General features: G+C 39.3%; 1 protein-coding gene across 1 annotated transcript in view; it reads right to left on the bottom strand.

Moving 5' to 3' along the window:
* The window catches only part of SPHK1 (sphingosine kinase 1), a 39,080-nt gene extending 36,219 nt beyond the window's left edge, over positions 1-2,861 (bottom strand). The window contains exon 1 of the mRNA XM_032211107.1: positions 2,379-2,861. Coding sequence (XP_032066998.1) covers positions 2,379-2,793 — 415 coding nt within the window. The 5' untranslated portion in view covers positions 2,794-2,861. The remainder of the gene's footprint in view (positions 1-2,378) is intronic.
* Between the last annotated feature and the right edge of the window lie 12,000 nt (positions 2,862-14,861).

Here is a 14,861-nt window from a genome sequence, read left to right as displayed (position 1 = left end):
TGGCTCAGCCAGCATGACAGTTCTGAAGTTCTTTAAAGGGCAAAGTAGGATAATTTTCTCCACTTAGGATTGCAGTCATATGTTCTTTCCAGATAAATCCTGAACAAGTCCCACAGAGCTGGCATGGATTACAAAATGATGTGGAAGGGATGAGGGAAGAAAGGGCCTTTCTGAAAGTAGAAAGGTGAGGTGGATTCTGCCCCCTAGCCCAGGGGTCGGCAACCTTAAACATCAAAGAGCCACAAAGGTCCTAAATGGAAGCCTCTCCATTCAATTCTGGAGCTGACCAGTTCCCTTACCCTAGTGCGGCCTCTTTTTTCCTCTACCTGGAGACAGGGAGCCATAGCAGAGGGATAAAAGAGCCACATGCGGCTCCAGAGCTGTGGGTTGCTGACCCATGCCCTAGCCCAAATTCCTAAGATCAAAAATAATGGCATGTCTTCCATTCTAAACATCTTCTCTCTGAAGCTTAATGTATGCCTTTTGATCAAGTTAAATCTCAAGTAAATCTGTAAGAAATTATAATTGATATGGAAAAATCACTGGCCATAGATATCCAGTAGTAAAGGCAGGGAGGGTTACTCGTCCCCTTTTGCGTTTTGATGCTATCTCTATGATATTTCCTTAGAGTTCATCCTTTTTGATTGATGAGATGAAAACTAACCTTTCAAATCTTTCAACTGATGGGCTCGTCTGTTGGAAAATAAAGCACATTTGGAACACCAACAAGTCCTGCACTCATGCATTTTCACTCTCACAAGTATTATAGATTATAGATTAACAGAGTTGGAAGGGACCTTATAGGTCATCTAGTCCAACCCCCCTCTCAAGCAGGAGACCCCACACTATTTCTGACAAATAGCAGTTCAATCTCTTCTTGAAAGTCTCAAGTGAGACTTTCAGAAGGCAAGCTGTTCTATTGGTTGATTGTTCTCACTGTCAGAAAGTTTCTCCTTATTTCTAGATTGAATCTCTCTTTCATCAGTTCCCATCCATTATTCCTTGTCTGGGCTTCAGGTACCTTGGAAAATAGCTTGACCCCCTCCTCTCTGTGGCAGCCCCTCAAATATTGGAACACTGCTATTATGTCTCCTCTGGTCTTTCTCTTCACTAGACTAGCTATGCCCAGTTTCTGTAACCATTCTTCATATGTTTTAGTCTCCAGTCCCCTAATCATCCTGGTTACTCTCCTCTGCACTTTTTCTAGAGTCTCAGCATCTTTTTTATAGTGTGGCGACCAAAACTGGATGCAGTACTCTAGGTGTGGTTTAACTAGGGCTTTATAGAGTGGCATTAGTACTTTACTTGATCTTGATTGTATCCCTCTGATAATGTAATGTAGTATAGCATTGACCTTTTTGGTTGCCCCTGCACACTGCTGGCTCATATTTAGCTGGTTGTCCACTAAGACTAAGAGCAAATGGAAGCTCCCATTCCAAAGCTGTATAGCAGCCAAAGATATATGTAGCTTAATACCAGCTTTACCCTATAACTGCATATGTTTTTCTCCTGAAAATGCCTGAAGATGCTTCTTGGATGAGAAGCAAAGCTTGTTCAAGAGAAACAACATGTCCAGTTGTCTTTTGAAAAAGCACATTTGGACATGAATGGGATAGTTTTCGAAGACAATTAACACTTTTCTAATTTTCAGCAATTTTATATACATTAAAAAAAATCTAGACATTCCTTATCCATTTGGACAAAAATTAAGGGCTGGTTCTATCCTTTTTACCCAGGGTGAGCCAAGATATTTACCTCAAGTCCTGTAATGGGGTTGGGGGTTTTCTCTCCTAAAAATGCCTGAAGATGCTTCTTGGATGAGAAGCAAAGCATGTTTAAGAGAAACAACACATTCAATTGCTTTTTGAAAAAGCACATTTGGACATGAATGGGATAGTTTTCAAAGTCAATTAACACTTTTCTAATTTTTAGCAATTTTATATACATAAAAAAATCTAGACGGTGCTTTATCCATTTGGACAAAAAGTAAGGGCCGGTCCTGTCCTTTTTACCCAGGGTGAGCCAAGATCCTGTGATAGGATTGCAATTTTAGGCACTGGAGGGAACAAAACCAACTGAATCCAATGGGATAAAAATATTCAGGTGGAATTCTCGCAACCCTTGTAATCAAACTTGTTCAACCATAAGCATCTACCCCCTCTCGCTGGCTTCGCACAACACACCAAAGTTGCTTTACAAGTCAGGTTGGCCAGAGTTCGCCCAGCACAAACGAGTAAGCCGCTGCCTTTGGGACTCGCCTATTAACGTGAACCCAACCGCCTCAGATAAAGGTGCGCGCTGCCGACCGGCGCAAGGCAAAGCGAGCTAGGGGAACCTCCGCCTAACATCCCTTCTTCTGCCTTTTCCGATTCGCTCACCTTCCAGATGGGGGGCCGAGAGCTCTCGGATCGTCCTCACCCAGGTCTCGGCAACGTGCCGGTTCTCTTCGGCGTCCTGCGACGCGAGGACGCAAAAGGTCTTCGCCACCTTTTGCCGAGATTCCCCGCGGTACCACCAGCCCTTCTTGAAAGGGTAGCAAACGACGGAGAAGTAGGCGGCCGCCGGCTGCTGCGAGGCGCTCTTGCCCTGGAAAGCGTAGCAGCCCACGCAAGTGGACAGGCTGAGCGCGCTGCCCGCGTTGCTGCTCCGTCCAGCCGAGTCCAGCCGGCGCACCAGCAGCTCCGCGCCGCTCGTGAGGCTCAGGGCACAGTTCGCCTTCGGAGAAGGGACGAGGCGAAAGACGCCCGAGAGCAAAACTTCCTCGGAAGCGCCTTGGCCCGAGTCTCCTTCCATCGCCTCAGAGCCGCCAGGAGCGGAGCGGGCGACCCGGCGCGAAGCGAAGGCTGAGCTCAGTGAGGCGAGCGAAAGCAACGCTGCTCCGGGACTTTCTTCTCAATGAGCGGCGGAGGGCTGGCTTTTGAGATTGGCGCTTTGCTCTCTGGGGCCATCGGCAGGCCGCTCCCGGGAATGGCGGGAAGCGGGATTCATTCATGACGAACTCCCAGCGCTTTCAGAAGCCGGTCGCGTTTTGTTTTTGTTTTTAGCCTGCTCTTATGCGCACGAAAGATTTCGTTTTAAAAGTTAGCTTGCTGGGCCCCCGGACTAAAACTCCGACCGGTCCTCAACTGTGTGTCCAGAAGACTCGAATAAGTTCCACGGGAATTAGGGCAGGTGTTTCTAGTTGACCTTGACCTTGTAAAAGTAGGTAGGATTGGATTTGGTTTGTCCATGATTTCCCAGGTCCATAGGCCAGAAAGTAAAGTTAAAAACATCCCAGAAAAAAGCTGCTTAAGCCTACAGTAAGTAGTCCTCAGCTTACCACCACAATTCAGCCAATAAGTTATGTTGTTAAGTGAAGCAGTTGTTAAGTGAGCATTGCCCTATTTTACTACTTTTCTTGCGACAGTTGTTAAGTAAATCACTGCAATTATATTAGTACAGTACAGTTGTAAGTCAATCTGGCTTCCCCATGGATTTTGCTTGCAAGATCTTTGCAAGATGTGATCACATGACCTTGGGACCAGTGGTGGGTTGCCATTTTTTTTTACTACCAATTTGGGGGTGGGCGCATGTGCAGAAGGGCCTGGGTGGGTGGGCGTGGCCTCCTGCTGCGATTACTACTGGTTCGCCCAATCCTGGCCCAACCAAGAGCAACCCACCTCTGCCTGGGTCATTGCAATCCTCATAAATATGAGTCAACTGGCAAACGTTTGAATTTTGATCACATGGCCATGGGGATGCTGCAACAGTCATACATGTGAAAAATGTTCATAAATCACTTTTTTCAGTGCCGTTGCAACTTTGAATGATTAATAAACAAACTGTTGTAAGTTGAGGACTACTTTTATTTGGTGCTGTTGTCATAAGAACCACATAGGCATGCCTGTGAAGACTTTATTTTTCCCTTTCCTGTGTACCTGACATGGACTAAACAAAAATGTCTTCAAACTGCAGGGTTTCAAGTGTAAAACATTTAATTAGTTTTGTGCTCCAGTGATTACATGTGATTTACATGTGATTGTAATAATTGGTTGATTGTTTCTCAGATGTTTTTGACCTGTTATTTTCTTCTTTCCTTGTGAATGTTATTCCTTTGAATATGTAGGTTGTTTCGTGTATATTCTCTTCCCTTTTTTTAATGATGAAGATATCATTTGCAAACTAGATCCATACTTTTGGTTGTATGTGTGGGAGTACTATAAACACTGCACTCCTTCATATACAACCAAAAGTATGGATTCAGCATATTAACAACACCTTTGTCATAATAAAAAACAAAAACAACACATTATTCTTCCTGGATGTTGTCATCTGCAGAGGAAGTAACAACAAATTAGAAATGCAAGTCTATCAAAAATATCCCACACTAACTAAGTATTCTATTACCAAAATAATAACCCAGCAATGTAAGAACATTATTCTGACAAAAAAACAGAGCACTAGAAAGGAAACAGACCACCTATACATCTTTCAAAAAAATACCTTTTTTTAATTAAAAAGTACCTAACCACTTAATTCACTTCAACACAACCTACCAGACTACATAAAAGATACCATACATCAAAAACTTTTTAGAAACAACCAAAATATTATTACAACTATACAGCATCACCATAGGGCACAAACCAATTAAAACCCTCCAAACCATCTTAAGGTAAAGGTTCCCCTTGCGCTAGTCGTGGTCATGTGGCGAACATGACTAAATTTTTTAATCGCTTTCAAACTGTTAGGTTGGCAGAAGTTGGGACAAGTAATGGGAGTGCCCTCCAATACGCAGCGCTAGGGATTTGCCCCACCAAACTGCGGACCTTTCTGATTGACAAGCTCAGCATCATAGCCACTGAGCTACCGCATCCAAACCATCTTAAATAAGTCCAAAGACCCAGTAGCCCAGGGGTGGGTTACAGCAGGCACTACTGCCAGTTCGCTCATGTGCGCACTTTGTGCTTGATGCAAGCTGCACACGCATGTGCAGGGCAATTAAAATTGTTCTGCGCATGCACAGAACTGAAAAGGCGCCACCCAGGGAACCAGTTCAGGAGCATGGCAGGCCTGGGTCGCGGCCAGTTCTAGTGACCCAGGCTACCAAACCACTACCGGTTCGGCTGCAGTAACCCAAGAAGAAGACAAAAATAAAAGTCATCTACAACATGCAATGTAATGTCTTTAACAGCCACTATGTTAAAGTCTTGTATAGGCATTTAGTTAAAGATTGACAAAAGACAAGCAGAGCACATCCATGAACACCCACCAGCAATCAGAAGACATTATGAAAACTCAATCTCACAATACATGGACAGATTTAATCAGTTTCAACTGAGAAACTGGGAATATCCTAGGCCAAGCTAAATCCAAAAAACACAGTCCACATCTAGTTGATTAAGACCAGATGTGATGTTACTTTCAACAGCTTTTTGATAAAGTGCAAAGGTGGATAGATTCAGCTGGTTGCTTCGGAATGCATGTTGAGGAGAGGATAAAGCTTGAGCTCTCCTGAGCTTTAAATCTGGGCCTGCATTCTCTCTTAAAAAAAAAACCCTTCCATGTTTCTCTTATTCAAACAATTGACTTTATGCTATTTATACCCTGAACAATTCCTCCTCCTATTCTTTTAAAAGTCATTGCATTTTTAACACAGAAAACTCTAATTGCCTTTAGCCTTTTTTAAAAGCAAGTGTTTCCTGTTTTATTTGGGGGTTTTTCTGATTTTTTGAAACCAGTGGACTCATGCTCTTATTTCTTGCTTAGCAGAAACTATATACAGCCACAAACTCTCAGTGCATAATCCCAAAATTGTATCATCCCTCATGCTGGGAAATGAAGAAGGTGTGTTTCTTTATTTTGCAATCAAGGTGGGTTTTTTTTAAATTGAGTATTAAGTAAAGCCAAATAAGTCTCTGGCAAAAGATTAAAAAACTCTTTACCTATTTATATGTCAAGTAAAGGTCAATAGATTATAAAATGTGTCATTCTTTAGGCCTAGGATTAGGATTAGATCTGGGCTCCTAAATTATCTTTGAAGTATGCTAACTGTGAGAAGTGAGGCAGAGGCCAACTGAGATTTGCCTTGTAGGGATTTCCTGCCAACAGAGGCTTTTTCATATCTTTTCATTGTGTGCCCAAATCCTGACAGCAAAAAAGAAGCCCATTGGAAAGTTTTGGCCTCATACATGACAGAGTTCCTCAGGCGGCCAACTCTTTGAGAGCAAAAGGATTACTGTACCTGCTGGAGGGTTTCAGCTTCATGCAAGGTCAAGTCCCTCTAGCTGGCAGCTCTTTCACCCCAGGAGATCGCTTAATGACGACAACCAAGAGTCCCAAGATTGCAGTTTTTGAACAAAGCAGTCATGTGATGTCTCACTTCACTCAAGGACCAAAGATTCTGGTCTCAATTGTGGTTGTATGTCAAGGACTACCTGTAACGTCCAATTCAGAACTACGGCAGATCCCCAATAAAAATTCCCTTCATACAAAATGAAATAAAAAAATAATGCCTACCCATCTACCCTGTACACTCATGTGTTTAATTCATACTGTGTTACAGTAATTGTCTGATCCATTTCAAAAATGAAGCATCTAATCTGAGTGGGTGTTTTTTGTTTGCAAAATTGCCTTTTGTGCTATATTCCACACTTGTTCAAATCCTTTTGAAAGCTGGGAGGTGAAAGCAAATGATAGCAGATTGGCTAGTCTGCAACCAAAGCTTTTTCTAACATGGTTGCATTCTACTCTGGGCGGACACCTAGAACACACTAAACCCAGAGGCAAGAGGTAGAATGAAGCAAGTGTTATCACCAGTGAGCAAACAAACCACCCACAAGCTCTGAAGAACTGCAAAATTGCACAAGAAAATAATAGCTTTGCTCTCATTAACAGTTGTACTGACACAGGATTGGGCGGGGGGGGGGGGGGGGTCAAGCTGACAAATGTAAATGTGTTTTAACTATCTGAATTAATTTTACTTAATACCAGATAATTCATAACCCATTTGGTTATCATTGTAGTGATACCGGATTCATTACTAGTCACTGGCAAAGTTCCTAAAAATTCTGAGAGATATTCAAAGATGTCTCCCTCTACAAAAAAGTGTAAACAAACATCAGCAGTTGACCAAGGAATTTTTTAAATGACTTTTTGCCTTATAAAATGAAATTACCAAATACTAGATTTCTTATCAGATTCCTCAATGTTTTCAAAATGGCAGACCTTGAGGAAGACAAAGAGCATATAGTTCAACATTTCTGGCTTTCCTTTCCAGAACCTTTCCATATAAAGAACTTAACCCCTTCTAGTTTCAGATATGCCTACTGTATTGGCCTGCATAAGAAGCAAGCATAGTTGTCATTAGCAATAGCACTTATATACCGCTTTACAGTGCTTTACAGTCCTTTCTAAGTGGTTTGCAAAGTCAGCATCTTGCCCCCAACAATTTGGGCCCTCATTTTACCCACATCAAAAGGCTGGAAGGCTGGTGAGATTTGAACTGCCAAATTGAAGGAAGCCGGCAGTCAGCAGAAGTAGCCTGCACTCTAACCACTGCACCACCGTGGCTCACAACAAAATACTTTTGTTAATTGTAAAATTCAAACCACTGAGTGTTGGAAATGAAGTCTTTGTTCCCCGAATTCTTGGATACAGCATCTCCCAAAGTTACCACAGAAGTGATGATTTCAATATAACCTTTGAAGATTAATATATGGATAGTATCTATATACTAAACTAAAACTTTTTTTTATCTGTTAGCTTTGTGATCAACTGTGCCTTACAGTATGGGCTACTTTCAAGGCAGATATATTTCTGAATATCTCCTTGAATTTTTAAAACATTTTCTAGTACATTCCTCTAGTTTACCTTAACAGTGCTTGAGAAAGCTAATCAGGGAGGGATCTGGGTAATATTGGAATGGGAATTTAACAGGAAATCCCAAAACTGTGTTGGGAGGTTTAAAAAAACATAGAAGGTTGAAAGGTAAGAGTAATAATAATTAACCAAGAAGAGACTTTTGTGACGCCAGTAAGTGACAAGTTTAAACTTTTGATTTTATAATCTGAAATTTTCCCCAATCATATATCAGAAGCCATAAGCAAGGAGTAAGTCATATGCATGGACTATTTCCCTCTCCTTGAGGTCTTGCAATATTTTGTTTAATTTCTCTTGCTACTTGCTTTAGGCAAGATGTTACAGCAGCCTCATGCCCTTTGGAGGGCTCCAAGGTATTTGGCATCGGGTTGCCTTTAAAGACCATGAGAAACTGACTTAATCCAAAATACAGTGGTCATCTCATTCCCATCATTGGGAACATATTACATGTATAGTATGGGCCCTATATTGGCCACCAATTAACTTCTAGCTGCAATTGAAATGCTGGTTTTGATGCACTGCTGCTGAATTGGCCTAGAAAAAATGATGGATTCCCATCATTGGAAAATAGAAGCTGAAAGCAGGAATACCAATTCACTTTCCTATGGATGACATCCCTGACTACAATCAGGAACATGTTGAAGATGGAGCTGTTCCAGAGTGTATCCCTTTTTAGGGGGCATCTTTTATTTCATTTTTGTTTTAATTCACAGTTTTAAAGGTTCGTCTTAATGATTTTATGTTTATCGTAAATGTTCTCAAATGGTTGTTTATGTAAATAGATGAAGGTGCACTTTGCAACTCAATAAAACAAATACCTATCAGAGTTAGGAAATGCTCAAGCAGCATTGCACACTATAGTAATCCATAGAAACCATTATGGCTGTAGAAAAACCTGGATGCATTTTCAGTCAGGTGTTATGACATCTCAAAGGTCATTCTAGTTCTGAAACCACAAACTGTGAGGCAGGCTCTGGAGACATGCAGTCCACCATCTATATTGGCCCAAGTAGGGCAACCAGTTTAGAAAGGAATGTGCAATTCCCTTTGGAATTCTTCAGGGTTAGTAAAGATACCAGTATATTATGCAATAAGTATCAGGGACCAAGGAACATGTACATGCAAAGCCCCAAGGCTGTGAACCTGTTGCATAGGCCAGTGATGGCAAACCTTTTAGACACTGAGTACCCAAACAGCATGTGCATGCGCAGACATGTGTGCGGACATGCAGACATGTGCAGCAGAGACCCAAAGACCATCCCAACACTGGCACCATGGCAAGAGGTAAGATCATTTTCTTTTGTAAGCTTCTGTTTCATCATTTGTAGGGAAACAAAAGCTCATGAAAGAAACGCCACGGAGATCTAACCTGGGCAATGGTGTGCGTACCAGAAGAGATGGCTCTGCGTGCCACCTCTGGCATGTGTGCCGTAGGTTCACCATCACAGGCATAGGCTGATTGTCTGGGAAGGTCCTCTGTGACTGGAGAAAAGGAGAAACCATTCATTTTCCTTTGGGAGCATCAGAAGTGGGTTGCTGCCGGTTTGGCCCAGATTGGGCGAACTGGAATTAGCGGCAATGGGAGGCTCTGCCCACCTGCCTGGATGCTTCTACGCATGCGCAGAAGTGTTGCACTTGCACGTAAGCGCATGTGTGAGCGCCCCCAAACCGGTAGTAAAATATTTGGCAACCCACCTCTGGGGTGCATCACATCCCACCCTCCTCCTTCTGCTTTTCACTCTTCTCCCAGCCCAAACTAATTCCCATCAATGTTTTATATCCCTCATCCGCTGACAGCAACTAAGGAAATGGAAAGGAGGCTGTGGCATGCAAATCCAACATATCCCCTTCTCAAGGTAGGATACACTACTTTATATGAGATGGGATCTTCTGGGGATATAAAGGAATTTCCTCTTTTTAAAAAAAATTTTTTTTTATTTTTAAACAAACAAAAATGAACAAAAAACATAAAACACATACAACCTTCTTCCATTTCATATAGCGTGTCATTTGGTTACAAGATTTTGTGCGTCCTTCCCATGGTCACCACTTACAATTATATATCGAATCACAAATTGTTCATTAGATAAACATTATTATTAAATGTCAATTTTTCAACTGTAATTATTATTCCTTAATTTTAAACAAGATGTTCTGAATATTGAATCCTTACATACAACATCATTTTGCATCAATAGTTCAACTCCAATTATTATTCCTACATTTTAAACAAAATATTCTCTATATTGAAATCATACATACAACATTATAGTGCTAAACCCTTATAGTATTGTATATGTCATTCTATTATTCTTAAAATATAAAAAGTTCTCCCACTTTTTCCATTACCATGATTTTTTATCTAACCATTGATAAAACAAATCCCAAACCTTGTAAAATTGTTCATCTTCTTGTTTTCTAATATCAAATGTGAGTTTACTCATTTCCGCACATTCCATATTTTTTTGAATAGTTCCTCCTGCGTTGGTATTTTCTCCTTTTTTCAATTTTTTGCAAATACAATTCTAGCTGCTGTTAAAACATTTATAATCAAGTATTTCAAGTCTCTATTATATATTTCTGGTATAATTCCCAATAAAAAAGTTTCTGGTTTAAAGTCTATACATTTTTGTGTCATTTTCTCCAACCACGTGTGGATCTTAGTCCAATATCTTTTAGCTTCTGCGCAAGTCCACCACGTATGGTAATATGAACCCGGTGTCTGATGACATTTCCAACACTTTTCTGATTTATTCTTGAACATTCTTGCTATTCTTGTCAAGGGTAGATGACACCTGTAAAACATCTTATACAGATTTTCTTTGTATGCTGTTGACATTGTCATTTTGTAATTTTGGGACCACAATTTCTGCCACTTCTCTAATTCAATCAAAAGCCCAAAATTCCCCCCCCCCAAGCTATCATAGTTCCTTTAACTTGTTTTTCTTCTAACTTAACCTCTACTAAGTGTCCATAAAGTTTTTTAATTACTTTTTCATCAGTACCCATCAAAATTTTATCTAACTCGATCATTTTATCATAAAAACCTTCCTCCTTACGGTCCTTGTCATATCTAGATTGTATTTGCACATATGAAAACCATTTCATCTTTACACCTTCCTTTTCCAGTTCTTGCAAAGATTTAAGTTCACCCTCTGCATTCAATATTTCACCATGTCTAACTGTTTGTTCCTTTTTGTATATTATTGTGTATGAAAAGGCTTTGATAGTTGATAGCCAGACTGGAATTTTTAAATAATATTGTCTTTTAATCTTCTCCCAATTTAGTAGCAAAAGCTCCCATAGGTAATGTCTTCTAAAATACCCCTGTATTTTAGCTCCCTTATACCATAAAAAGGCATGCCATCGCAACAATAGATCATGTCTTCAAGAATCAATAATCTGGTATTCCTTAGTGATATCCATTCTTTAACCCACATCAAACTTGCTGCCTGGTGATATAGTTCCCAATTGGGCAGGCCCAATCCTCCTCTTGTTCTTGCACCTTGTAACAATTTTAATTTTATTCTTGCTTTCCCCCCCTGCCATATGTACTTCAACATTATTTTATTTAAGTCATCAAAATATTCCTTCCCTAGTCTAATTGGAATAGTCTGGAACAGATATAAAATTCTAGGTAGAATATTCATTTTAATTGTAGATATTCTCCCTTTCATCGAAAGTTGTAGATTTTTCCATTTCTTCAGGTCCATCACAGTCTGTTGTTTGAGTTTATAGTAGTTGTTGTCTTTAAGAGCGCTGCATCTTGCTGTTAAATATATCCCCAAATATTTAACCTTGTTCCTAACTTGCATATCCAAGGTTTCCGCCAACTCTTCTTTTTGACTTGTTGGCATATTCTTTGTCAAGATCTTCATTTTGTCTTTATTTATTTTTAATCCTGCTACTTTTCCATATTCTTCTATTCTTTCTATCAATTTAGGTGCTGTTTCTAATGGATCCTATAGAATGAAGACCAAATCATCTGCGAATGCTTGTAGCTTGTATTCTTCCTTTTTGATTTTCATTCCTTTTATTTCTTTTCCTTCTCTGACATTTCTATTTAAAACTTCTAACGTTAAGACAAAAAGTAATAGTGATAATGGGCAGCCTTGTCTTGTCCCTTTATTTATTTAAATAGACTCTGTCAAAACCCCATTTATCATTATCTTAGCTGTTTGTTTATAATATATAGTTTGTATGGCTTGAGTAAATTTCTCACCAAAGCCCATCTTTTCCAGTTGTAACAACATAAAGCGCCAATTCATGTTGTCAAATGCCTTCTGAGCATCCAAAAACATCAATGCCAATTATTTTTCAGGATGTGCCTCATAATATTCCTAAGTATCTAAGATTATCCTCATATTATCTTTAATTTGTCTTTTTGGCAGAAACCCATTTTGATCAGAGTGAATGAAACTACTTAAGTATTTTTTAAGTTGTTCTGCCAATATTGAAGCAAAAAACTTATAATCTGAATTTAACAGGGAGATTGGTCTGTAATTCTTAATTTGTAGTAAATCAGGCCCCTCCTTTGGTAAAAGTGAAATATATACTTCTGACCATGATTTGGGTATTCTCCTCTCTGACATCACCTCATTCATAACTTCTAATAATGGAAGAGACAACGATTCCTGCAGGGTCTTATAAAATTCCGCTGGTAGCCCATCCGGGCCCGGGACCTTCCCGTTCTTTGGGTTTTTAAGTGCTTCGGTTAGCTCCATCATAGTTATTTTGCCTTCTAGCATTGTTACAGTTTCTTTGGGTAGCTGGGGTAAGTTGGCTTCCTGTAAGTATTGTTTCACTCCTGCCTCTTCTGTATTCTCATGATCATATAGTTTACAGTAGTAATCTTGTTTTTTTTTTCCATTCCCAGAACAGGTTTGCCCTTGATCATCCATTAACTGCAGTATCTTCTTTGAGTCCCTCTCTTTTCTCAGTTTGTATGCCAACCATCTGCCTAGTTTATTAGCATTTTTAAAGTAATTCTGTTTAGCATCCCTAATTTTTTGGGCTAATTCCTCTTTTTCCATTAACCCAATTTTGTGTTTAATTGTATCCATTCTTACTTTAATGTCCTTCTTTTGTGGGGAGTTCTGTAATTCTTCTTCAAGACCCTTATATTCATTGTCAAGTCCTTTAAGTGTTTGTCTTTTCTTTATATTTCTCTTCCTTGTATAGTCAATTATCAGGCCTCTGGTATAGGCCTTCATTGTGTCCCAGAGGTTCTGCATTGATGTCTCCTCTTTTCTATTTTCTTTAAAGAAAAAGGCCAATTCCTTTTCAATTTTCTGTACAAAGTCTTTCTCTTTTAATATAGTGTTGTTTAATGTCCACCTAGATCTTTTTCTTTGTCCTTTCCATTTAATTATCATTGGGTTGTGGTCTGCCCAAGCACTTGTTTCAATCTCAATTTCCTGTATGTTGTAGGCCGATTCAGTCGCTACCCATATCATATTGATTCTAGAATAAGATAAATGTCTGTTTGAATAAAAAGTATATTGTTTTTTAGTAGGATTTCTCTCTCTCCAAACATCCTTTAAACCTGTCTCATCGAAGGATTTAGGGAGTATCTATTTGACTTTGTTGTTTTTTGTGAGTTATAGTCCATATTCTTATCTACAATTCCATTAAAATCTCCCATCATACAAATATTTAAGTAGTCCAAATCCATTATTTTTTGGGTAATTTTCTGTAGAATTCATCTTGCTTATCATTAGGCGCGTAGATTGCTATTAGGAGCATTAGTTAAAAATGGACAAAGGGTCCATATGATTGGCTTGCTGAATGATTCCAACCTCTGCTCTCCCTGTTGTGAACATGAGGCAACCATATGGGTTGTAAAATGGAGCACAGGGTGCCTCAGAGGCAGAGGTGGTCCTGGGAGGCCTAGCACAGGCACAGGCCCACACTGCAGTGCTTCCCCAGCTCACAAAAGGCCTTTATTCTTATGTTTTTTGTGGTTCGTATTAGTTTTATTTTTATAATTGCAGTTTTCAATTAAAAAATACTATAAAAATTTTCTCCTAGTGTTCCAGTCATTTAATCACCTCTAACCTATCTACTATAATTAAGTCCTTGTACATCTTCCCTGCTCATGATGACATATCTCTCTTTTTGTTTGCAACTCACAAATGTTGTTATCTAGTCAGAGGAAGATTCCCAGGGATGGCTGATTATGTAATTTCATTGTGAACTGGATATGCAGAAAAAAACTGCCACAGAAAAAAACAAGGCACTCCTCAATTGAAGATTGAGGTTACTTTCACAATGGCCGATTAAATCATTTTTAAAAAATGATTCTTACATCTGCTCGTATTTAACCACATACAACTTCATCATGCTATCCACTTTTGGAGTAAGTGTGCAAACCGCATTATGCAAAGTGCAGAAAAAAATCATTTTGGAATTATTAAGAATTGTTAAGTCATTGAAGATTGAACAAACAATAAGATACAATAGTCCAAAGCAATTAAAGGCCTGAGATAATAACCAGAAAATATATATCTAAATTGAATCACTAATGCCTTCTTATTCCATTCTATCCTCGAAAATTACCCAGGTTTTAAGTTCTATCACCAAGCCAGCACATGTTATCTCCTCATTTTTATCTCAGAGGAAATATTGTCACAAGTGAGCCTTCAAACAAATTAATGAACAAATTTATTAGCATCACTGGTGGGAATGCTGACTGATCGCTTCAAAATGTCAGATAACATGGGATTGTAGCAGCTGAAAGTCCTGCTCTATAGGATTTGTATGGAATTATATGCCAATTTCTCAAGAAAAGTTAAACAATCACAGAATAAAGTAAGAAATGATGGTAAAATTGACTAAAAGCAGAAGCAAACTTCAATGACATCTGATTCCCCAATTTCTTCTCATGTCCCCTTTCCATTTCCCAAGGATAAAAAGAACATGAAGACAAATAATTGAGGTTGAATTATATTTTTAATAATAAGGAAAAAACCTGTAATATAGTTTCAAACCATATTTAATTG

The sequence above is a fragment of the Thamnophis elegans genome, chromosome 2 (assembly GCF_009769535.1).
Source record: "Thamnophis elegans isolate rThaEle1 chromosome 2, rThaEle1.pri, whole genome shotgun sequence".
In the NCBI taxonomy this organism is placed as follows: Eukaryota; Metazoa; Chordata; class Lepidosauria; order Squamata; family Colubridae; genus Thamnophis; species Thamnophis elegans.
The sequence above is the reverse complement of the archived record's forward strand: the minus strand, read 5'-3'. Positions and strand labels throughout refer to the sequence as shown.